The sequence below is a fragment of the Rhinatrema bivittatum genome, chromosome 8 (assembly GCF_901001135.1).
Source record: "Rhinatrema bivittatum chromosome 8, aRhiBiv1.1, whole genome shotgun sequence".
In the NCBI taxonomy this organism is placed as follows: Eukaryota; Metazoa; Chordata; class Amphibia; order Gymnophiona; family Rhinatrematidae; genus Rhinatrema; species Rhinatrema bivittatum.
The window spans coordinates 236143655-236168291 of NC_042622.1; the positions used below are offsets into that span (position 1 = coordinate 236143655).

General features: G+C 44.5%; 1 protein-coding gene across 13 annotated transcripts in view; it reads right to left on the reverse strand.

Annotated features, from left to right (window-relative positions):
* MYO9B (myosin IXB) overlaps nucleotides 1–24637 on the reverse strand; it is a 330363-nt gene that overhangs the window by 91573 nt on the left and 214153 nt on the right. For 11 of the 13 annotated variants that reach the window (XR_003858374.1, XR_003858373.1, XR_003858375.1 and 8 more), the window contains 7 exons: nucleotides 23962–24075; nucleotides 16885–16924; nucleotides 16325–16447; nucleotides 14079–14159; nucleotides 13411–13521; nucleotides 6663–6785; nucleotides 5937–6086 (listed from right to left, as the gene is read on the reverse strand). Coding sequence is in view for 10 of the 13 variants with exons in the window: in XM_029614168.1 (XP_029470028.1) it covers nucleotides 5937–6086; nucleotides 6663–6785; nucleotides 13411–13521; nucleotides 14079–14159; nucleotides 16325–16447; nucleotides 16885–16924; nucleotides 23962–24075 (742 nt within the window). In the remaining 3 variants the exon portion in view is untranslated. The remainder of the gene's footprint in view (nucleotides 1–5936; nucleotides 6087–6662; nucleotides 6786–13410; nucleotides 13522–14078; nucleotides 14160–16324; nucleotides 16448–16884; nucleotides 16925–23961; nucleotides 24076–24637) is intronic. The other 2 variants (XM_029614164.1, XM_029614163.1) reach the window with 1 other exon arrangement.

The following is a 24637-nucleotide window of genomic DNA, read 5'->3' on the forward strand; positions in this document are numbered from 1 at the left end:
TTAATAAACATGTGGATAAAGGTGAACTGGTAGATGTAGTGTATTTGGATTTTCAGAAGGCGTTTGACAAAGTCCCTCATGAGAGGCTTCTACGAAAACTAAAAAGTCATGGGATAGGAGGCGATGTCCTTTCGTGGATTACAAACTGGTTAAAAGACAGGAAACAGAGAGTAGGATTAAATGGTCAATATTCTCAGTGGAAAAGGGTAAACAGTGGAGTACCTCAGGGATCTGTATTGGGACCAGTGCTTTTCAATATATATATAAATGATCTGGAAAGGAATACGACGAGTGAGGTTATCAAATTTGCGGATGATACAAAATTATTCAGAGTAGTTAAATCACAGGCAAACTGTGATACATTACAGGAGGACCTTGCAAGACTGAAAGATTGGGCATCCAAATGGCAGATGAAATTTAATGTGGACAAGTGCAAGGTGTTGCACATAGGGAAAAATAACCCTTGCTGTAGTTACACGATGTTAGGTTCCATATTAGGAGCTACCACCCAGGAAAAATATCTAGGCATCATAGTGGATAATACTTTAAAATCGTCGGCTCAGTGTGCTGCAGCAGTCAAAAAAGCAAATAGAATGTTAGGAATTATTAGGAAGGGAATGGTTAATAGAAAGGAAAATGTCATAATGCCTCTGTATCGCTCCATGGTGAGACCGCACCTTGAATACTGTGTACAATTCTGGTCGCCACGTCTCAAAAAAGATATAGTTGCGATGGAGAAGGTACAGAGAAGGGCAACCAAAATGATAAAGGGGATGGAACAGCTCCCCTATGAGGAAAGGCTGAAGAGGTTATGGCTGTTCAGTTTGGAGAAGAGACTGCTGAGGGGGGATATGATAGAGGTCTTTAAGATCATGAGAGGTCTTGAACGAGTAGATGTGACTCGGTTATTTACACTTTCGAATAATAGAAGGACTAGGGGGCATTCCATGAAGTTAGCAAGTAACACATTTAAGACTAATCGGAGAAAATTCTTTTTCACTCAACGCACAATAAAGCTCTGGAATTTGTTGCCAGAGAAGGTAGTTAGTGCAGTTAGTGTAGCTGGGTTCAAAAAAGGTTTGGATAAGTTCTTGGAGGAGAAGTCCATTAATGGCTATTAATCAATTATACTTAGGGAATAGCCACTGCTATTAATTGCATCAGTAGCATGGGTTCTTCTTAGTGTTTGGGTAATTGCCAGGTTCTTGTGGCCTGGTTTTTGGCCTCTGTTGGAAACAGGATGCTGGGCTTGATGGACCCTTGGTCTGTCCCAGCATGGCAATTTCTTATGTTCTTATGTCCGTGTTTCTTCGATTGATTACCTGTTTCAGATGCCATCTAAGCAAAAGGGAAGGGTTCGAATTTACCCCTCGGATTACCCTCTTCCCTCCAGTCAGCGACGTATTACCAGCTATGCCTCTGGACAAGATGCAGTTGAAGGGTTGCTATGCCCCACTGTGATAGCTGATGAGGGAGCACTGGTATCGCTGGGGAAGTCACCCTTAGCCCCCCAGATCTACGGCTCCCACTGGTGCTGATGACTGCCGAAGCTTCACCTCTGACCGTGGCGCAGGGCGATGACGCGACCCGAGCGCCTGTGGGGGGGGGGGGGGGGGCCCAGAGTAGAGCATGGACGCAGGCCTCTCCTGGCAGTTTTGAATATCTCCGAGGTGGCTGTGTGTCCTGCCACCTCTTCCCCGGTTGAGACTGGTGTGTCGCACAGAGGAGCCTCTGTGGAGTCGGCAGGAGGGATTTCATTGCCCTCCCAAGCCAGCAGTGGCAACTCTCGAAGCCCTATGGGACCTGGTTGCTGGGTTTGGCCACTCCTTACAAGCCTGTCAGACAAAGATAAAGGACCTGGATACAAAAGTGGGCACAGTGGAAGGGAAGTGGGAAGAGAAATACAGGGATTTACAAAACAGATAAAGACCATAGAGTCTATTACCTTTGAAACTCAAGCCTGTAATGTTAAATTGGTTAAAGACTAATATCTGTTCTAGAAGGTTAGAATTCTTAGAGAATCATACCCGGCATTTGAATTTCCCTAAGGTAGTGGGTGAAAACTCCAACCGAACTCTCAAGAAATATTTCCTAGAAATATTACAGTTTGAAAAAGCGAAAATACCATCTATTAACAAATCATTTTTTCTATGGGATGTGAACAAAAGAAGACCATTACAAGATCAACATCCTGAAGTTATTATAGATTTAATACAGTTTCTGGAAGATTCCACTGCAGACGTTAATGAGTCTGCAACCCTAATTGTTTCTTTATTTCCGAGCAGGAGTTGAGTGAGGTGATGAAAAGATATTTTAAAAATATCTCTTCTCCTTTTTATGGCCAAAATGGCTGAATTTTTCGGATTTCGCCCGTGTCACTCTAGAACGAAGAAGCAATTTCCTTGCTCTAAGGCCCCGGGTCATCTCATTGGGTTTCTCTTTTGTACTAAGGTATCCTTGTAAATGTATTATTCGTTCTTTGAACGAATGTTTCGTTTTCTTCTACCCGGAGCAGCTCAAATCCTTTAACTCCAGGAGTATAGTGTTTTTTTTCTCCTGGAGAAACCGGGTTTACCTAGATCCAAGAAACCATGCAGCCTTTTTACTCACGTTAAAAGCATATTTCCTTATATATTTAATTCCTGTGTTTCTCCCTAAATTCTGCCTCCCTCCTTTATTTGTTTTTCTTTTGTGGAAACGACTTATTAATAGGATTGAATGCTCTGTAAATTACTTTATCTTTTTTTTTTTCTTGGATAAGTCATTTGATTTTCTGAAGGTATTGTCTTGCTTGTATTGATGAAATTAATAAATTAAAAATTAAAAAAAATATATAGATAAACAACAATGTAACTGAAAATACGATAAATAAAATAGGTTGGCGACATAAGTTGAATTAAGAAAGTTTAAAAATTTAAAATATAATACAAAAATGGGCTTTCTTGTCACTAATTAAGTGTAAATCTGGAGGGATGGTTTCCATAAAACGGGGCCTGCTATGGAGAAGGCTCCCTTCATGTCTGCTAAAAAGGCGGCGGCAAGTTCCATAGCTGCTTTGGGGTTCACTCTCAAGTCATCTACCTCCTGAGAGAGAAGTAGGCAAGAATGCACTACCAGGGCCCAACAAGAAGCAATCTGTAAGATCATTGCTAGTGCGTCAAAGGCTTGTTTAAGGATAGACTCCAACCATCTATTGTGCGCATCCTTTAAGGCCACTCCTCATTCCACTGGGATCATTGGTCACTTAGAGACAGCGCAGACCAGTGCATCCACTTTAGGGAAATGCAAATGTTCTCTTCCTGCTGGATTCAGCAGGTATAAAGCTTCTAACGTGCGGCCCATATTAAAACTTGCTTCTGAGGCATCCCATTCCAGGTCAATCAACTCCTGGATGGCTTCCAGTTCTGGGAAGTAGCAAAAGGCTTTGCACAAGGAAATCAGAATGGGATTCTTCTTTGGTTTAGTCACAGATTCCGCTCCAGGAACTTCCAGCGTTTTCAGGCTGGCAATTCATCTCTATGAAAGAACCGTAACTTGGTTCGATACGATTCTAATCCTGGGGGAATTTCCCCTTCTTCCAAGGGATCTTGTGCTTCACCTGTGCCATCAGGGTCCCCACTAGGGATACTCCTTGGTCAGGCAGGGCATGCCTCAAGGTCTGCCAACAGGAGAGGGAGAGGGGGCTGGCTGGGGTTCTGTCTAGACAGGGGCAAGTGAGGAATTAGACTGTGCCTGTACAAAGGCCTGTATTACCTGGAAAAATTCCACCCAAGACAAGGCCACTGTGTCTATGCTTAGCCCAGGGGGAACTGGGAAGGGCCTGGCTGAGTTTCCCTCTGTCCTGGAAGACCTAGCCAAGGGGTTATTCAGATCCGGAGTACTTCCAGTTAAGGCTACCTTCAACCATCCGAATGGGAGGAGCCGGGCTCCACAAAGTCCAGGGAGGCCAAATCCCCATGGGTTTCCCTCACAGTGCTGACAAGTTGGAATCCAAGTCAGGCTGAGAAGCCCTAATATGACAAGCAGCGCAGAGAGCAAGGCGCTTATGTTTCTTGGCTGCTGGCGCCATTGATGGCGGTAACTGTGCATTTGATCAGCTCACACTTAAAAGTTTGTGTGCACAAATTGAGCGCCTAGGCGGGGTGCGGCGAGGCACACGCACAGCCCATGCACCTGGCTTTTCCTGTATCCTGCGCTTACTTTATTGTGCGCATAAGTATGCGCACAGCTTGTACAGACGTTCTATAGCGGGCAATACAAGACGCACAAAGATTAGCAAGATGGCACCTCCGCGATCTATCACTCAAGTGTGCCGACCAAGCTTAAAGCGGGGCCTAGCCCGTTGGGGAACTGGCCTGGGGAAGTTCAAGCTGTGTAATTCTACAAGGCGTGTCATTACAGAATGTATTTATTATCCTGCAAGGTCTCCCTTTCCTTATTCTTTGCCAATAGGGACTCCTCAGACTACCTCCTTCATCCTGCACAGCTTGTATTATATGTTCTGTTTTCCCCTCCCCCCCCCTTTATAGGCCAAACAATGCAGCCACCACCTGTCACTGACACAAGCATGCTTGGAACAGACACAGAAAGCGACTGGTGGCAAGGGGAGATGACCAGATGTCACGTAGGTTCTGCAGTGACACAGTAAACCAGGGAGGCTGGGGTGTTATGGCGTAGGTCAAAAGAGTTCTCCATTTGTGGACAACTATTGTATTATGATAAGCCACCGATATCAGACTCCATGAAATCCAACACAATCAAGCACCAAAGTACCATCTGGCTCTTCTCCCCTCCAGAACTGTGGATGATATTTCATCATTGTCATCAGACCTAGCTAGTCAGAGGAGAGGACAGAATCCAAATCTCCCACTTGGAAAGGCAGAGAACTGCCCAAACATTGTTAAAATCTGTTCCTTCCTTTCTGAGCATGCTTCCAAAATGATCAAGAAAAGTTTAAAAACATGGCTTTTTAAACAAGCATTTTACAAAGAAACGGAGAAGAGAGAGAAATTATGCAAAAAAGACAGAAAGGCACCGACACACAGTACTTAGGACTTTACAGTAGATTAGTCCATGAATTCTACACCACAATAAGCATAACTATAATACTATGTGTGATAAAACTACCCGTGTAAGTGCCTTGGTACAACTGGTCATGAACTACTTCACTAAATGACTATACCTAATGATTTATTGTAACCGAATCTTTGATGGCACCTGTTAGAATGTACTATTGTACACTTTTACCTACATTAATTATGTGCCTACATGTAAACCATTGCGATATTTAGCTTAGCAACGGTATAGAAAAGTTTTTAAATAAAAAAAATAAAAGTGGATGATTTTTTTTATTTATCACCTCCTACTTAGACAACTGTATCTTGCTCTTTGTGGGCCTCCCAATGATGTGTATTTCTCCATTATAATCTATTCAAACTTCAGCTGCATGACTTCAACACTGCTCTGACCATGTAACCTCTTTTGTCCAGTCACTACATTAGTTCCCTATCCGCTTCTGCATACAGTTCAAGCTTCCTTAATCACAGCTTCTCATCACCTATTTTCTTCCCTCCCCCACCAACATCTGGCAAATTGCTCTTATCTGCACCCTTCTCCTCCATTGCCAACTCCTGACTTCATGCTTTCTACCTTGCTGTGCTCTACACCTGGAAAAAAGACTTGCTGAATTCGTGCACCATGCTCCTAACCTGGTCATATTAAAATCCAATCTAAAAATGCATCTTTTAGAAATTTTTTAATCTTAAGTACTTTTTTGTGATAAATACACTTCCCATAGACTCGTTTGTCAGGCATGTCTGTCTTGTCTAGACTAAGCTCCACGGAGCAGGGACTGTCTCTTATATGTATCTCTACAGCACTGCGCACATCTAGTGGAGCTTTAGAAAACAAGCAGAGCAAGATTTAGTGGGACTCACTTGAATAGTGACGGCTGCTTGCTTCATGCGCACGAATTGCTTCCGCTCCATGACCATTCTGAACCAGCTTTGAAGAAGCCCAATCTTGTGAATCACTTCTTTATGTAGTGTGTCCTGCAGCTTTTGTCTTTCTGTCTCTTTCATAAAGACCTGAAGAACAAAAAGTTATTTACTTGCGGCTTTTATTTTTTGGAAGTTTCCTCTCCTGCTCCACTGGAACCAGTCTCCACTGGGCCTATGGTGCCACAAGTCTTTACACGTGTGGCCATCCTGGGTTTTCCCTTCCACCACTATCCTATTTTTAACTCTCTCCCATCTGGCCCAGTCACTGCTACAACAGTCCTTGCTCAGGGATCCAAAGCCTCTGCAACATCCCTAGCCTCACCCAGTCCAAGGTGCAGAAACCAGGTTCCGGAATGTAATCCAGATCTCCTGCATGGTGCTGAGCAAGCCTCTTGTGGGACGACAGTGGCACCGTTGCAAGGTCAACGTTACACAAAAATGAAGGGAGGGACAAGACTAACCAGGAAAGGTTGTCTCTTCGGAAGGAAACCTGAAGGAAAACCTACAGAGGAAATATGCAGCTGCAGGTTGGCCACAAGATGTCACCATCGTTTTACAGGTAGCAGAGAAAAGGATATCATGAACACGCATAAAAAAAGATATCCTTTCTAAAATAAAGGGCAGCCAATTGCCATCCACAAAAAAATTATTTTAAACACACACCTTGGTCTTCCCGATCTGGTAGTTTTTTTTATCCAACTCCATTTTACCCAGCAAAGTAGATATTACATCCTTCATGGGTTTTGCATCTTTGGGCAGCAACACTTGAAACTGGTCCATAAAATCCTAAAGAGACAAAACCAAAACCGGTTTGAAGGATGAGTGCCCAGCTCTGGAATACACCCAACTGTCACCCCAGGAACTCAGGCTGGGGATGATGCTCTTACCAGAGTTAGGAAGTGACTTCTGATCCCCTAGTTTGAGGTTTCCTATCACATCCAGCCCTCTCCCTCAAAAGAAACCCAGGACCCAGACGACTTCTGCAGAACCAAATTCACATCCTTACTACAGGAGTCATGCAAGCTCTTGACCCGCTCCACCCCATCTACTCTTGTGATATGTTCAAAATTATCCATTGCGGGCCCAAGATGGCGGCGTGAATAGATGCAAGGGAAGTTGGTCCTGCTTGTTTTTTTATTTCCTCCATCGATGCCTTCTAAGAGAAAGGGAAAGGTTCATGTTTTCCCCCCAGAACCAACCCTACCTCCTGGGCAGAGATCGATAACTTCCTCACGACACAGACGGTAGATAAAGGGGGTGAAATTGTGTCTGCTTCGGCGCTTGGAGAGGGAGCTCCGGCGCTGTAAGGGGGGAAACCAACCTGAGTCTCCCTGATTGTCGGCCTCCACCGCTACCAGCATCGCTACTACCAACATAAGGAGCAGCGCAGAGAGATGACATCATCTCCGCAGCGGGTGAGGGAAACCGAAGCGGAGGAACAACGCTGCTGCTGCAGTTCTCCTCAAGTATGCTGGATGCAGCAATGCCAAAGGAGCCTGCAGAGTCTGAAACACCAATATCACCGGTGGACCTTGTAGATGAAGAAAGAAAGATCTTGGCCACGCAAGTCAGAATAGGTGGTGAGTTTTACCAGTTTCCCCCAAAACCGGCCGTGGTAACTCTAGAGGCGCTCTGGGATCTGGTGGCTAGCCTTGGTGGGCTAGTGAAGGACTGCCAAAATAAAAATGCTAATTTGGTTAAAGATATACAAGCCCTAAACTTGAATTTGGGAGGCCAGATTAAGGATTTGAATAAAGAGTCGATTTGGTGGAGCAAACATCTCAAACCCGGGTTTGCAATGTCAAGCTGATAAAGGATTATGGAATCCAGTCTAGAAGACTAATACCTGGAAAATCATGTCAGGCATTTAAACCAGAGGTTTTTTAATTTTCCTACAGTACAGGACACCTACAGTACTCAAAATTATTTTTGGAAAATTTAAAATTTGCGGTTGAGAAAACCCCAATGGTGAACAAAGTATATATATATTTTTTTTTGTATAAACATTTTTATTGGAGTCAATTTTATCCTTACAAACATAATAAAGAGAATAAAGCTGTTGTTAACACTCCTTATTTTGTTAAGGTAAATAGTTATAAGAACTCCCCCCCACCCTTCACACATTATATGACAAACATAAATGGGTTCTTATGGAAAGAAATACATCTTAGTCCGCAAATTTTGGTGAATTCCCTTCAATTAATGTAGCTCGCCATTGAAAGAATGGGTCCCAGATGAGGTGATAATCGCTTCAAGGTATTATGTTTGGTTGCTGTCGTCAAATTCATGGTGCAGACATGGTCCAAGCGCAAAATAACTGCATTTAGAACAGGGCGTTAAGCTGTCTTCCAAGCTTTAGCTATCTCCATTCTAACCACTAAGCATATTTGTGACAGTAAAAGATGATATTCAGAATGGGAACTCCCATGTTCACTCATTAGTAATGCAAATGGCATAGTCAAAGTTATGGGGGTCTGCAGGATCTGTGAACATAGACGCTCTGTTTCTTGCCAGAAAGGGGTGATGCAGTCCCCTGACCACCACATATGATCCCAACCTCCGACACCCTCTCCAACATGTCCCATCACGACCTGGCAACATCTTTGGTATCTCACCCCGGAGAGACTTGCATCGATATAATTGCTTATACCCGTTCTCTATAAGCAAAGCAGAAACGGATAATTTGCTGATGTTCGTGAAAATAGTGAGCGAATCCTCCTTTAAATGCTCGTCCGGGAGAACTTTATTCTAGGAGTTGATATGCGTCGGCGAGCTCATAACTGCTGTATTTAGCAACTTAGATATAAACCCTTAAGAGGATATATGGATGAACAATATCCCTTGAACAGTGTTTTTCCTTAACAGATTATCTTTCATTAATTTATCTGTACAATAATGTCGAACCTGCTGAAATCCTAAGAACTCTGAAGCAGGGAGATCATACATTTGACATAAAGAAGCAAAAGATCTAAATTTCTCTCCCTCCCAAACATATTCCAACATTGTAATTCCTCGGCATTTCCATGCCTGAAATGAACACAGTGTATGAGAAGGTACAAAGCTTATATTATGAAACAGCTGGGTTTGAAAATAATAAGTTCTCTTGCCCACCACTTTAGTCTTCCATCTATCCCAGATTGCCAACGTGTGTCTGGTGGTGGTAAGCATAAGTGAACAAGGTCACCATGACTTCCTAGGTTGCCACGGCATAGCAGACAATGGCATCGTCCTGACCAGGGATTGTTCGATAATCGCCCAATGTTTAGGATTTTTAAGAGAATGCCAAACTATCAGGGGTCTTAATTGAGCAGAGACATAGTACCATTGTAAATTCGGGATTCCCAGGCCGCCAACTGGTTTAGACTGATAAAGTGTGAATCTGCTAACCTTGGGAGGTCTTCTCTTCCAAATAAAGCTAAAGATCTTAGTCTGCCATAATTTCAAAATATTATTGGAAATAGGTATAGGCAAGATTGGAACAAGTATAAGAGACGTGGTAACATTCATCTTTATCGCCGCTATCCCGCCTAGCCACAAAATAGGGAGATTGCTCCAGCAGTCTAAATCTATAAAGGCCCTTTTAATAAGAGCAATATAATTTAACTGGAATATATCTTTCGGATGGGATGGCAGCTGAATACCCAGATATTTCAATTTACAGGAAGCCCATCGGAATGGATGATATTGTTTCAAAATCTGAACAGTCTGTACACTGCAGGTAAGATTAAGCAGCTCCGATTTTTCCCAATTTACCTTGAACCCTGAAGCATTGCTAAATTTTTGAATATCCTGCTCTTTTGCTGTGAGGGATGTATGTGGATGTGTAATACAAAACATATCATCATCTGCAAATAAAGTAAGTTTAAATTCTTGATCTGAGAACCTAAAACCAGTCACATTTCCATTATTCCTAATAGTAGCCAGCGGTTTTACAAATATAGCGAATAATAAGGGGAATAAGGGGCCTCCCTGTCTGGTCCCCCAGCCCCCTACAAAATAATCAGAGTAACCGCTATTTATTTTAAGACGAGCCTTTGGATCTTTATATAGGTCCTCTAACCAAGTGCAAAAGAAAGGCCCAAAGCCCATTTTCCTTAGGACACCAAATAAGAAAGGCCAATGGACCATATCGAAGGCCTTCTCTGCATCTATGGATAGCAAAACTGCCTCTATTTTTGTTCTATGAGCCCACCACATGATAGCAATTAATTTACGAATATTATCCCCCGCTAATATACCAGGCATGAAACCAGCTTGATCCAGATGGATAAAGGAAGTGATACATTTATTCATGCGGTGCGCCAAAATTTTAGCAAGAAGTTTAATATGTAAATTTAAGAGGGAGATCGGTCTATACAACCCACATACCGAAGGGTCCCGGCCTGGCTTTAGTAATATGGTAATCCCTGCAAGATTACTATGTGGGGCTAGTTCTCCCCCCTCTCGCAAATGATTATATAACTTTTGTAGAGACGCTACTAGTAAGGAGCAAACAGTTTATAGAATCTAGCTGTTAACCCATCCAGTCTAGGTGACTTTCCCACTTTTAAATCTTTTATAGAATATAAAATTTCCTGCGAAGTAATTTCCGCTTCCAGGGTTTCCTGAGCCTCCAGGGATAGGGATGGTAGGGTAATTGTCTCTAGGAACAAAACGTTAGAAATCTCGTATGTATATCAGTATTATTAGTCAGTAATTTTCCCTTTGTATCTTTAATTTTTGGTATTAAGTGCTGGTATGTGATGTTCTTGAATTTGCGAGCTAAGTTCCTACCCGCCTTATTTCCCCCTTCAAAATATTCCTGCTTGGCTAGATTCATAGAGTGGACCATCTGGTCTGATTCTAGGCGCATAAGATCTTCCCATGTTTTTGATAATTGTAGTAAAACGTGTGGGGCACCAGTAGTTTGGTGTGTTTTAGAGAGATTCTATCTTCTTCCGCAGATCTTGGGCTTCCTGTTCCCGCTGCTTCTTTAAAAAGGAAGCTCATGAAATTAATATGCCCCTCATGTATGCCTTAAAGGATTCCCAGACTATCGGTGTCTTCACAATCCCTGTATCATTAAAGTGGAAGAATTCTTGAATGCAATTAAAATTTTTAACATAAGTCTAGTCAACTAGAAGAGAATCGTTAAGCCTCCAGAACCTCACACCTCGATCATATGTATAAAACTTGAGATCTAATGAGATAGCTGCATGATCAGACCATGCTACAGGTATGATATCAGGATAAGTAATGGCATGAGATAATAGTTTAATCGATCAAAAAGAAGTCAATTCTTGAATGACTTCTTTTTGAAGAAGTCATATATACAATACCAGACCTATTTTATTATTTCTCTATTGGTGCTCTGATTCATAGTCTCTGAGCTCTGTGTAATAAGAAACATTCTCTCTTTATCCCTTCTTTCTAGAGCTCTGACTCATAATTTCTGTGGTGATCTCTCTGGGGGTAAAAAAAAAAAAAAAACCAACCCAAAAACAAACCTCATGTGTTTTTTCTCTATTCCTTCTAAAAGTGCTCTGGGCTCTCTGTGTAGTAGAACTGCTCTGTTTATACCTTTCTCTAGGTCTGGTATTGTATATTAGTTGCTTTGGTTCCTTGCTAATTGTTTGTTTAAAGATTCAGTATACCTGCATTTTTCTTATTGTATAGCTATTCTATAATAATCTGTTTAATATTGGCACATAAGTGCTGAGGGATCATTTAATAGCTAAAGGACTATTAAAGTTCCAGAAAGTGTCCTGCTCTACCCAGCTTGTCCCAGGTTAAACTGTTTGATATGCCAGATGTAGACTGGAAAATCCCATCTGCATAATCTAAAAATAGTAGAGCGATAGTGGATGCCATGCAAGTAACTTTGTTCAAACAAATGGTAATTGAACCCACTAGAGAAGGAACTATACTCGACTTAGTGCTCACTAATGGAGATAATGTCTCTGATGTCCAGGTGGGTGGCCCACCTCAGCACCAGTGATCATCAAACGGTATGGTTTTAATATCACTAAAAGAATATGGAAAAGAAGCACAAAGACCCAAGTTTTACAGTTCAAAAACACTCTTTGAAGAAATGGGGAAATACCTAGAGGAAGAACTAAAAGGCTGGGAGAACGAGAGAGATGTGGATCAGCAGTGGACCAATCTAAAAGGAGCAATTACCAAGGCAACGACTCTATATGTTAGAAGTGTAAAGAAAAGCAAAAGAAAAATGAAATCTATCTGGTTCTCAAAGGAGGTGGCTGACAAAATTAAGGCTAAAAGAACAGCATTCAAGAAATATAAAAGATCCCAAAGGGAGGAGCACAAAGAACAATATTTGATTCAACTGAGGGAGACAAAGAAATTAATCAAGTCGGAAAAAAGTCAAGCGGAAGAGAGGATTGCCAAGGAGATAAAGAATGGTAACAAAACATTTTTCAGATACATCTTGCCCAGCAGTGGTCCAAGGTCCTGATCCTGCTGGGTGGAGTGAACCGGGCTCCCTGGTATCAAACCCAGAGCTGCTAGATGGGAGTAATAGGGCCCTCGACCCGGTGATGCAGCTGCCTCAAAACCAGTGGGGGATGGTCTCCTCAGGACCTCACAACCCCTTGGGAGGCTAAGGACAAAAACTGCTCCTTTTTTTTTTTCCAAAGTAAAATTTTAAAGGACAAAATCTCTAACTCTGACTAAATCCTATGAAATCCTAAGCAATCAGCAGACTATAGGTTTCGCACCTCCACCATCTGCTGGAGACAGAGAAATACTGCTGGACTGTAGGTGGCACCATAAGGCAGAGTTTGTTTTAAAACTTCTCTGTCTCCATCTGCTGGAAGGGAGGCAAAACCCAGGAGTCTGGACTGATCCGGGGGCATACAGGGAATGTGAATTATATTAAAAAAAAAAAAAAATTATATATATATATAGCTTTCTTTTACAACTATTCAAAAAACTATACTATTCTAGCAAGAAGCAATATTCATTCTGCACAAATTAAAAGTGGCATGAGTATTTTTTTTTTTTTTTTTTTTAAGTTTTATGATTAAAGCACCTGCCATTCAAATCCCTTGCGCCACTGAGAGCAGTCAGGCTGACCAGTGTCAGATAACCTCATGTGATCTGATTGGTTCATGCTGGTTTGTGATATCACAATGCACACTGTGCAAACCCGTCAGATGCCATTCCATGTAAGGTCACTTGCCACACTGTTTAGAACATGGCTGCCAGGAAGCTGCTTACTTCAGTACACGGAGCATCGAAGTAAAACATCTGATGCAAGTTGGCTCAAGAAGGAACCATTAACAAGGCACAATCCAGAGGCACTGATCCTTCAGACTGACTTCAACCTTCAGGTGCAAGATTCAGCACTGACCAAGCATGCTTCTTCAGATCTTCACAGCTTTGCCACCACTTGACAAGCCCGCCACCATACCTGGAACGTGTATTTGGCGCTGTAGCCAGATCTCCGGATTCTCACTGTCTCCAGCATCCCAGTGTACCGCAACTGCTGCAGAACCAAAGCCTCATCAAAACAGAGCTCCATCTTGGGCAAAGACAAGAAAAACAAGTTTGTTAAAAAAACACAAACAGGTGGTGGGAAAAAAGCTATTTTAAATTTTCTGACTCTGGTAAACCACACAACCCTTTAAATGGCATTAAACTGGTTATATCGCAGCCCAATGTAATGAGGACAAGAGGAATAATAGGAAAGGCAGCACATGCAAAAGAAAAGGTAGGAGAGAAGAGGGTCACGACAATCGTCCCCTTGATAAACAGATTATTACACAGTGTTCTGGACCAGACCAGCTCCTGATGTGAAGGTAAGAATCACCATTGGGACAGGAGAAATACTGGGACACTCTAGTGTGGCTCTGAGTCATGTTATCTCCCCTCTGCCTCAGTTTAACCAACTACAGTTGGGAAAATAATACAATGAGTTTAATTAGCCAAAGCAAAGAAGCCATTACCTAGACTCTGGCAGATTAAAATAAAAAAAAATAAAATTCAAACCTATCTGATCAAACTAAGTAAAAGCTGAAATGGCACAAACTGCAGTGCATTTGGAATCAAGTAGTCCCTGCTACCTGAGATTTTTCTTACCTTCTCGGAGTTGGAGCGAATACAGCGGATAAAAAAGGGTTCAGCCTTTCCTAGGGTCTCCAGGAGCTTATTGAGAGAAGCCTGAAATGGAAGAAAATGATTAACGGTAGTCAGTCTCCAAACATCCGCTGGAGTCATTGGATACAGGAATTTGGCAAAACCTGTAACAGCTTGGGATAAATCTTCCTTTTACCCATTCCTGCTGACTTTTGATATAACATCCCCACACTCCAAAGGTTTATAAGTACCCCAAAGATAGCAAAACAAGCTTGTGTAGATGTTGCTATCCCACCTTCCTTAATTAAAAACCCAGAGTAGAGACCCAGCACCCTTTTCTGGCTCATTTTATGTTCCAGGTCGGTGTGCACAGCACTGTGCGACGTTTAGCTGCCCTGTCAATATTAAAGAATGGACAATTCTAATGTGTGGATCAGGGAATGCCTGGGAGGTTAAAGTTAAGCAACTTATGTAACCTGTCTTATGCATGCAAGTGGAGCTGTGAACATCAATTTAGGGGTTTGTACACGTAAAAGTACACACAAGACCCCCTTCAGTGCACACCTTTACCCACACAAAGTCATACCTGCATGGAACAGGGGTAACCTTCTACATGTACATCTGGGTGCATACCAGGACAACCCAGCAATTTTCAAAAAGCAGACTTAGGCGCACACGTCTGCTTTAAACATTCAGGCTAAAAATCTGCGGGAACAAAGTACTCTGCCTCTCCCATAAGTACCCCAGTATTTCCTTCATGGTACCCAAATATTCATTAAAAAAAAAAAAATTCATTCTGCAATTTGAAAAAACTTCTTAAATTGAAAGTGGAAAGCTGCTTAAAATCAAACTGCTACATGCATTTAGTTTTGCCTGCTGAAATACAGCCGTACCTATGCATTACAGATACACAGAGAAAGGTTCCCAGTGTTTTCAGTTAGCCCAAGCCACAAGTAAATTTGCTATACTCAAGTTTAAGTATTTTTTTATCGTGCCGAGAGAGATGCCTTCTCTTTCCAGTCCCAGGGAAATCCCAAACCAGAAGAAGTTACACGTTTTCTTATTTCTTTTTCTCAAGCACTCTTCTAGTCACGCCCTCTCTGTACTATAAAATATTAGCATATCATTTATTTATATCTAATTCAATTGATGAGGGGAAAAAGGCAGAGCAGCATGCTTCAGAGACAATTCTGGGCCAGATTTGGGTGTTTTGACATGGAAAAGGAATGGGCGGCAGGTACAGCCTGGCTGCACTTTATCCCTGACACTCAGGCAGATACTAAGTCGGGGGCACCAAAAAAATTTAAAAAAATTTGCCCGCCAGTTGGCGGGTTCGAAAACGGACACTCAATTTTGCCGGTGTCCGTTTTCCGAACCTGTGGCTGTCAGCGAGTTCGAAAACTGAGGCCGGTAAAATTAAATGTCTGTTGTCAGACCCGCTGACAGCCACCGCTTCTGCTAATAGGGAGGTGCTAGTGTCCCTAGCGCCTCCTTAGCACGCAGCCTCATTTGAATACAAAATCATGCGCCCAGGAGAGGTGCCTGGGCACGCGTCGGAAAAGCAGGTGCTTGACTCGGGGCACCGGCTCTCCTGCACCTTTTATTGCATCGGACTGACTGGGATTAAGATCCTTACTTCCGCTGAGTATACACTGGTGGTCTTTAAAAATGTATGGAGACAGGAGCTTGGTTTTGTGAATTTGGTTTCAGCATTGGCTCAGTGAGAACGGGAAACCCCCCCCTCCTGAGCCATCTTCGATGCTACTATTCCGAACGATGACTATCTAGAGCTACAAGACAGATAAAGCGCTGTATAGACACATGTAAGAGACAGCTCCCACCCTCTGGAGCTCACAGTCTAGTCAAGACACACAAGAAGCCAGCTGAACTCACAAAGGAAGTTGATTTGAAAAGCGTGAGGCAAAAGCTATAAGCAATTTTCCATAGGAAGACGTTTCAGTAATATGCATCGCTTTAAAGTACTGGTTTTTTAGTTTGATATTCGCCTGTTATTTTGCGTTTAATTTTATGGGAGTTATGAATGTTTTACTTTGTCATCCAGTCCGAACTAAAATGGAGGTAGCAGAATATAAAAATAGATGAATATAAACAAAATAAGAGAAGTGAAGGCGGGGGTTAGCACGTTCAGTTCTTTGCCCCGTAAAAGATGAAGCGATCTGCCGTGGCTCGCCGGAAGTGTGCAAGATCTCGCGGGACTGCAGCGGCCAGCGGCTGATCTGCACCTTTACCTGGAACTGCGCACTGATGCTCGGAGGCTTCTTCTTCTTGTGCAGGTGCAAGAGGGACTTTGTGGTCCGGTCGTGCAGCGTCAGACTGACTATGAGCTTCAGAGACTTCGAATCGAGCAGGTTCTAGAAGCAGCAGGAATTTAAAAAAAAATGGATTTTTAAAAACAGAAAGTCCGAACAGATCAATTTGCCTTATTCCATGTAACAATCAGATCACCGCCGCCGCTGGACTGTGCCCCTCCGATTTAAATTCCATCACGGCGCAAGCTGCCAAGCAGGAAACCTTTAAGAATATTTAATACCAATGTCTCCTCAGGGATTAAATAAAAGTCAGAAGACAGATGAACGCAATGCAAGGAGCCTGCTGTAAGAGACGTAGGTGCTAAATGCAATACAGCAGGGCTCTCTCTGAAAAGCGTCTGCCTCACTGCGCATTTTCTTGTTTGGAGAAAGAAAAATAAAATAAAAAGGCAGACTGCTTTACCAAGATACAAGGCAGCTCTTGGACCAAGAAGTTCACCGTAGCTTTGTAGACAAACAGTTGAAATAGGAGGGCTTACCTTGGGAATGGTCTGCTTCTGGCGGATACCTTTGGTTTTCCTGTTAAAGTATCAAAAGAAGACTGATTTGAAAAAAAAAGAAAAAAAAAGCAAGGAGGGCAATTCTGGCCTGGCTGAAAACTGCCCCCTCCCCCAGTTCAGCAATAATTTTGTGCTGGCTTCTGTAGCGTGCATACATTTAGCCAAAACAAACAAAAAAAAAAAGGGCTAGCAGGGGAGGCCGTTTAAGTTGTAGGGAGGAAAACAGCCCATGTACATGAGATTTAAAAAAAAAAAAAAAAAAAAAAGTACATCCACTGTTTTGCTCCCCCCCTCCCCCCTCCCTCTGCCCGCACAAACAGTGATGGTCGCTTTTAGCACATGCACTTTTCACTTACTAATTTTGAAAGAGCAAACTACTTGGATAGTTGCTCTTTCAAGAATCAGCTGCAAGGGGAGCGTGTTACAAGTACCTACTTCATACTGGCTTGTTTCAATGTAAAAGGTTAGTTCCAGCAAGCTACGCATGCAAGTTACACCCAAACCAGACAAATCTCCCAGAAGCCATGCATCTCACACCTTTAAACTTTGAAAGTACAATGACCAGTGCTTCCCAACAATCTCAGGTTATACAGACCGAGGACGGGGTGCTGCGCTGTCATACATACATGGCTAGAAATCGGAGTGTTCCAATCCAGGATATGGGCCTTGGTTTTCAACTTAGAAACACCCCCCCCCCTTTTTTTTTTTTTTTAAATTGCCACTGGCATTTGGTCAGGAAACCTGCGCCACAGCCACCCAGGCATAGACACTCGTGGGTGAGATCCTCTCCGCTACAGTTGCTCCTCTCTCTAAGCATTCGCCAGAACCACCAATGCCACTACCACTACTCCAACAGCTGGTTCTGCCCTGACACATTTAGGAGGTACACAATCTGCGCATATGTGGAGCAGGCATCTCCCCCCCCCCTTCAATTGGGTGCATCTTGATGGGAGAGACGGAGACACTTTAGGTGACATTTCCCCAGTCCAAACAATAAACAGAACACGCAGGCAGGGAAAGTATTTATGGGCAGACAAAATAGGTACTCTTGGTATTAAGGTAAGGAATGGAGAAATTACTTTCCTGATAATTTCGTTTTCCTTAGTGTAGACAGATGGATTTGGGACCAATGGGTTATGCTCCCTTGCCAGCAGATGGAGACAGAGCAAGGCTGCAAAGTTGACATCACCCTACACACACCCCTGCCGTGACCTCAGCCCTCCAGTATTCTCTTCAACAGCCACTGAGGACATACTAGTGAAAAGACTTGATTAAAAATATGATTAAAAACAGATAACCATAACTATACTCAACTGAACATAAGCACTGAACTCCAGTAAGAATATAGGTACCCTAATCTAGAGACTGGATTAACATTTACCTGTAATCCCTTGGATTCAAGGCCCACTCCACGGGAGAACCTGTGGCACAGTTCTTGGGCAGCCGAGGACGGGATGCTGAGTCCATCTGTCTACACTAAGGAAACTGAAATTATCAGGTAAGTAATTTCTCCATTTCCTAGTGTGTAGTCAGATGGACTAAGGACCAATGGGATGTACAAAAGCTACTTCTGATCAGGGAGGGAGGCTGACCCCGGTTGGGTTAATACCACCTCTGCAAAGGTTGCGTCCTCTCGGGCCTATACATCCAGGCGATAAAACCTGGAGAAGGTGTGCAAGGAGGACCACGTTGCCGCTCAGCAAATATCGACGGGAGACAGCAGTCTTACTTTCACCCATGAGGCCGCCGGAGCCCTAGTGGAATGAGCTCTAACCTGAGAAGGTAATGGCTTTCCAGCCTTCACATAGGCTCCAGTGATCACCTCCTTAATCCAGTGAGCTATGGTAGCCCACAAAGCTGGTTCGCAATGCTTCCTTCTGCCATGAAGGACAAACAGGCAATCTGTCTTTCGGACCAGATATCGCACTAGAAGTCTCTTGACATCCAAATGACGGAGGAGACTAAATTCCTCCACGTCGTTAAGTTTGTCTAGGGATGGCAATGAAATAGCCAGATTCAGATGGAAGAGTAAATAGCCATTTCGCCCCTGGAGTCATCTGGAGGAACTGCTCCTGGCACAACAATGCCTGCAGGTCAGAGATGCGATGTGCCGAGCATATAACTACCAGGAAGACTGATTTTCAGGTAAAAAAATGCAAGGAAAGGCTGCTTAGTAGCTGAAAAGGACGACCTTCAAAAAATTCCAATACTAAATTAAGATTCCACAAGGGAACCGGCAACCATAAAGTGTTTCAATCCCTTCACAAAACAGGTCACATCAGGATGAGCAGACAGGGAGGCCCCGTTCACCTCATCCCTGAAACAGGAGAGAGCTGCTACCTGAACCTTCAGGGAGATAAGGGGCCAACCCTTTATTCAAGCCTTCCTGCAAAAATTCCAGAATAAGTGGAATTTTGACCGCCCGAGAGAAGACACCTTGTTTCTCACACCAGGCCTCAAATATTCTCCAGACCCGTACATACACTAGGGATATGGAGAACTTCCGAGCGCAGAGTAAGGTGCCGATTACCACTGCAGAATATCCCTGCTTCATCAGGCGAGCCCTCTCAAGTGCCAGACCATAAGACAGAATTGAGTAGGATCCTCGTGAAGGATCAGTCCCTGTTGCAACAGGTCCTGTGCGGTGGGAGACACAGGGGGTTCTCCACCAGGAGAACCGCATGTCTGCATACCACAGATACCTGGGCCAATCTGGAGCTAATAACAGATTAGTCCGTTGTGGTGTTCGATTCTGCGAATGACCCTGCCAGGAAGGAGCCATGGAGGGAAGTTGTATAGCAACTCGTCTTCCGGCCAGGTCTGGGCAAGTGTGTCTATTTCCAGAAACCATGGAACTCTTCTGTGACTGAAGAATCAAGGAACCTTCGCATTGTGAGATGCGGCCAGCAGGTCAATTGACAGGAAGCCCCAGCAATCTACTTTTAGTTGAAACGCTTTGGTCAACACCACCCACTCTTGTAAGTCCAGACTCTTCCTGCTTAGAAAGTCTGCTCAGATGTTGTCTTTTCTTGCAATGTTGGAGGCCGAGATCATTTGTAGATGTACTTCCACCCACTCCATAAGGAGGTCTATCTCCTGTGACACTTGCTGGCTCTTGGTTCCACCCTGGCGGTTGATGTAGGTTACAGTCTTTGCATTGTCCGACCATATGCGGACCACTTAACCCTGAAGTCTGTGGCTGAATTGTAAACATGCCAATCTGATTGTCTGGGCTTCCAGGTGGTTTATGTTCCAGAGGGCCTCTTCCCTCGGTCTAACGTCCCTGTGCTGTCAGTTCCTGACAGTGAGCTCCCCAGGAGGCTTGCGTCTGTTGCGAGGACCAGCCAGTTCGAGGAGGACAGGGCGTATCATGCTCATCAACTGACACACTTGGGATATCAACTTCATTATCCACGTGCCCTTCTTGATGTCTAATCAGACTCCCAGATATTCCAAGGACTTTTATCTAGGTTTACAACCCAGCTGAGTTCCTGAAGCAAGGAGGTCACCTTGTTGGTCACCTGGAGACTCTCTTCCATGGTCTTGGCCCGCATCAACCAGTCGTCCAAGTACGGGTGCACCAAGATTCCCTTTTTTCTCAATGCTGCTGCTACAACCACCCTAATCTTGGAAAGTCTTCTAGGTGCAGTGGCTAGGCAAAAGGGCAGTGCCCAGAACTGATAATGGCTACCCAGTACTGCAAAATGTAAGAAACTTTGGTGTTCTTGATGGACTGGAATGTGTAGGTAGGCCTCGGATAGGCGTGTAGGGTTTCCATGCGGAAATGATTCACTCGTAGATATCAGTTGATGCTCTTGAGGTCCCAGATGGGGCGAAAGGAACCTTCCTTCTTGGGTATGAAGAAATAGATGGAATAACGCCCCATATTTTCCTGGGGTGCAGGTACTGGGATTATAGCCCTCATCCTGAGGAGCCTTAAAAAAAATAGTCTCCACTGCCTGCTTCTTGTGCTGGGAGTGGCAAGGAGACATCATGAATATATCCTGAGAAGTGCTGTTAAATTCCAGCGCATATCCTTCTTGTATGACCTCTAATACCCATTTGTCTGAAGTGATCTCGATCCACCACAGGTATAAGAGGGACAGTCGATCCCATATCACCTTGTTCCGAGGGTGGGTCGGTAAATCATCAGTGGCGGGTTCGGGACAAACCTGAACCCAAGCCTGCCCTTCTCTTGGGCTGACTATGAAAGGACTGAGACCTCTGAAATATCGAGTTTCTGTAGGGGCGAAAGCAGTTACAGTGCCCCTCGCCTATCTTCTGATAGCCGGGGAACTGGAGATTTGCCCCATCTATTAGTCAGCTTTTTCAATTTGCTTCCGAAAAGGAGTGATCCTTTAGAGGGCATCTTTGTAAGATTTGCCTTGGAGGTTGCATCTGCTGACCAATTCCGCAGCCATAGCTGTCTTCTGGCTGCCACCACTGAGGTCACTCCTCTGGCCAAAGTATGGACTAGATCTGAACCCATGACAGCTAAAAAGGTGGCGGCAGATTCCTTAACCGCTCTGGAATTCACCTCCAAATCATCTATCTTCAGAGAGAAGAGTAGGCACGAATGAGCTTCCAGGGCACAACAAGAAGCAATCTAAGTTCATTGCTACTGCGTCAAAGGCCTAAGGATGGACTCCATCCATCAATCGTGCGCATCCTTTAAGGCTGCTCCTTCCTCCACTGGGATAGTTCGCTTAGAGATGGCACAGTCCAGCACATCCACTTTAGGGAAATGCAAATGCTTTCTCACTGCTGGATCCAGTGGGTATAGAACTTCTAATACTTGTCCCCCTTTAAAACTTGCTTCTGGGGCATCCCATTCCTGGTCAATCAACTCTTGGATGACTTCCAGTACTGGAAAGTAGCAAGAGGCTTTCTGTAGGGAAATCAGAATGGGATTCTTCGTTGGTTCTGTCAGAGTCCACCCCAGGAACTCCCAGCATCTTCAGGGTCTAGGAAACCAGGGCTGGCAATTCGTCTCTATGAAAAAACTAACATGGTCTGATATGATTCTAAGCCGGGGGAATGTCCCAATCTTCCAAGGAATCCATATCCTCCTCTTCATCCGTGACATCTGTGTCCCTGCCAGGGATACCCTTGGTGAGGCGGGGCATGCCTCGAGGTCTGCCAATAGGACTGGGGGAGGGAGGGCTTACTGGCTGAGATTCCATCCAGACAGGAGCAAGTGAGGTAGCAGACTGCGCCTGTACGAAGGCTTGAAGGCCCTGGAAAAATTCCACCTAAGAGAAGGCAGCCGGGTTCCATGCCTAGCCCAGGAGGTACTGGGGTAGGCGCCACTGAATTTCCTTCTCCCATGAATGTCCTAGTCACGGGCGTACTTCCAGTTAAGGCTGTGGCTAACCCATCCTCCGAATGGGAGGAGCCGGGCGTAGCAAAATCCAGGGAGGTCAATTCTCCCTGGGCTTCTTCACTGTGCTGACATAAGTTGGAATCCAGTTCAGACTGTGAAGGCCTAATATAACAAGCAGCACAGAGAAAGGCGTTTATTTTTCTTGGCTGCCAGAGCCACTGGCGGAGGTAACTGTGTGTTCTGTCGGCTCACGCGTAAAATTTTATGCGCCTACATGGGACGCAATGATATGCCCGGCTTTCCCTGTATGCACGTGACGTTATGCATGCTACGTGCGCAGAGCCGATGCACTGCGCGTACAGATATTCTATGGAGGGAAATATGGCATGCACAAAGACACGTGCAACATCGCACCGCCGTGATCTACCATGCGATGTGCCAACCAAGCCTAAAGCGGGGCATAGCCCACTGAGGGGCCACTCAACTCGCTTGGAAGCCCACTTCTCCATACCCCAACGGGATTGGGAATGATGTCGGTGCGGTGCGCCAAGCAAGGAGACCAGAGGAAGTCTTACTGAAACCTCTCAAAAACAGTCTCTGAAAGGGGAGGTAAATCTTTTTTTTGTTAAACTTACCTGGGCTCAGCTCTTTCTGGATGAGTACAGAGACTGTCTCCAGCTGCGAGGAGAGTGCTTTGGCAGTCACCACTGCGCTTGGCTTCCTGCACCCGCTGCCTTTCAGCTGCTTAAGCAGCAAAGTCCATGCTGGGAACCAGCTGCACCACCAAGGCACACCTCTGGGGGATCTCTGAAATCGCCTCAGGAATTCTCAACTGGGGGACGGACCTTTAGGTGTCACCGCAGGAGAACAGGGCTCAATTTTTTCTTCAATTTAAATGTAGAATTACTCCTTCCAAAAAAGTACAGCAATCCCCCATTGGGAGAGGTACATCCACCATCTGCTGGAGACAGAGAAATACTGAAGGGTTGAGGTCACTGCAGTTGTGTATCTAGGGTGACATTAGCTTTGAAAACTGACTCAGTCTCCATCTACTGGCAGGGGAGCATAAACCATTGGTCCTGAGTCCATCTGGCTATACGCTAGGAAATCTGAATTTGTGTGTGTGTGGGAGTGTGGGAGGGGGGAACAGGAGCAAGGGGAAGCCACTTCTGCCTGTGGAGGCAGGTGAATGATGGGAGCATGAGGGTGCTCAGAAATTTTAAAGCACACAGAAGGGTGTAAATGACAATATATAGAAAGAATCAAACTTCATGGATTCTGCCAGTTTCTCCTCTCCACCCTGTGTGAATTTCTAAATGCTCAGGAAAGATTCTCCACCTCTCCTGGTGAATCTCTCACTGCCTGCCTGCACTCATGAACCCAATGTGTGAACGGAAGGATTATGTAGGTTGAGCGAATGATGCGACGATGTGATCTGCAGCCCTGACCACAGGCTCACGAGTCTCACACCTGTGCCAACACGGCGCTCTCTCTGTGCAAAAACAAGGAAAGCAGGTTTTGCTTTTTGACCAAAAATGGAAGGCTCTCAAAGTGTTTCACCCCTATGATCCTGTCTTCTCCCGAAATGATTTGCTTTGTTCCCCCTTCCCCTACATACAGTGACTGCATCGTGCGGGGGTGGGGGTGTGTGGGGGCGAGGGCAAGAAAGCAAAGCGCGTTCAGTTACTGTTGCCCACGCAAAGACGCCGCTCCGCACCAGCAGGAACACTCACGGGAGCTGGAAGCGAGAGGGCTGGAGACGGGTCAGGGATCGCAGCAGCTTGCCAGGGTCCTCGTCCTGCCAGGGCAGTCCTTTGATACTCTTGATGATTTGGGCATGCATTTCCCTGATTGAGCCGCAGAGGATGGGAAGGAAAGGCAGAGAGAAAGAGAGGGAAAGAGAATCATGAAAGAAAATAAGGCATTAAAACCAGAGTCCCTCTTCCCCAGTGAAACAGGAGGCTCTTGTCCAAGGCTGCTTTTATAACAGTTTTTGCAGGTTAGGTATGGCAATTGGGTGGCACTAGCTGAATGCTGCATTGCAATTGGCTGACTGAGGCTACTTTCTCATGTCACACCCATAACGCAGCGACTTGGTGAGACATCCTTAAAGAAAAACAAAAACTGAATCACTTTGACCTCTTAACAGCACCAGGTTGTGTATCACCAGAGCCCACCGACTGCTCGGGGTATAAAAAGGATTGAGAAAACCCCGCAATCCAATTTGCTGAACATAGTACAGCACGCAAAGTGCATTACTGGCGTTGGCCAATTATGAATTTGGAAACTGTGCTAAAATCCTCTTCATTTAGAATAATTTTACAATTTGGGGATTCTTAGCTTGCCTTTGCAATTAACGCTCAAGGCAGCTTACAATATTGTTTTTAGAATTCTGGCACAGTAAGTCTT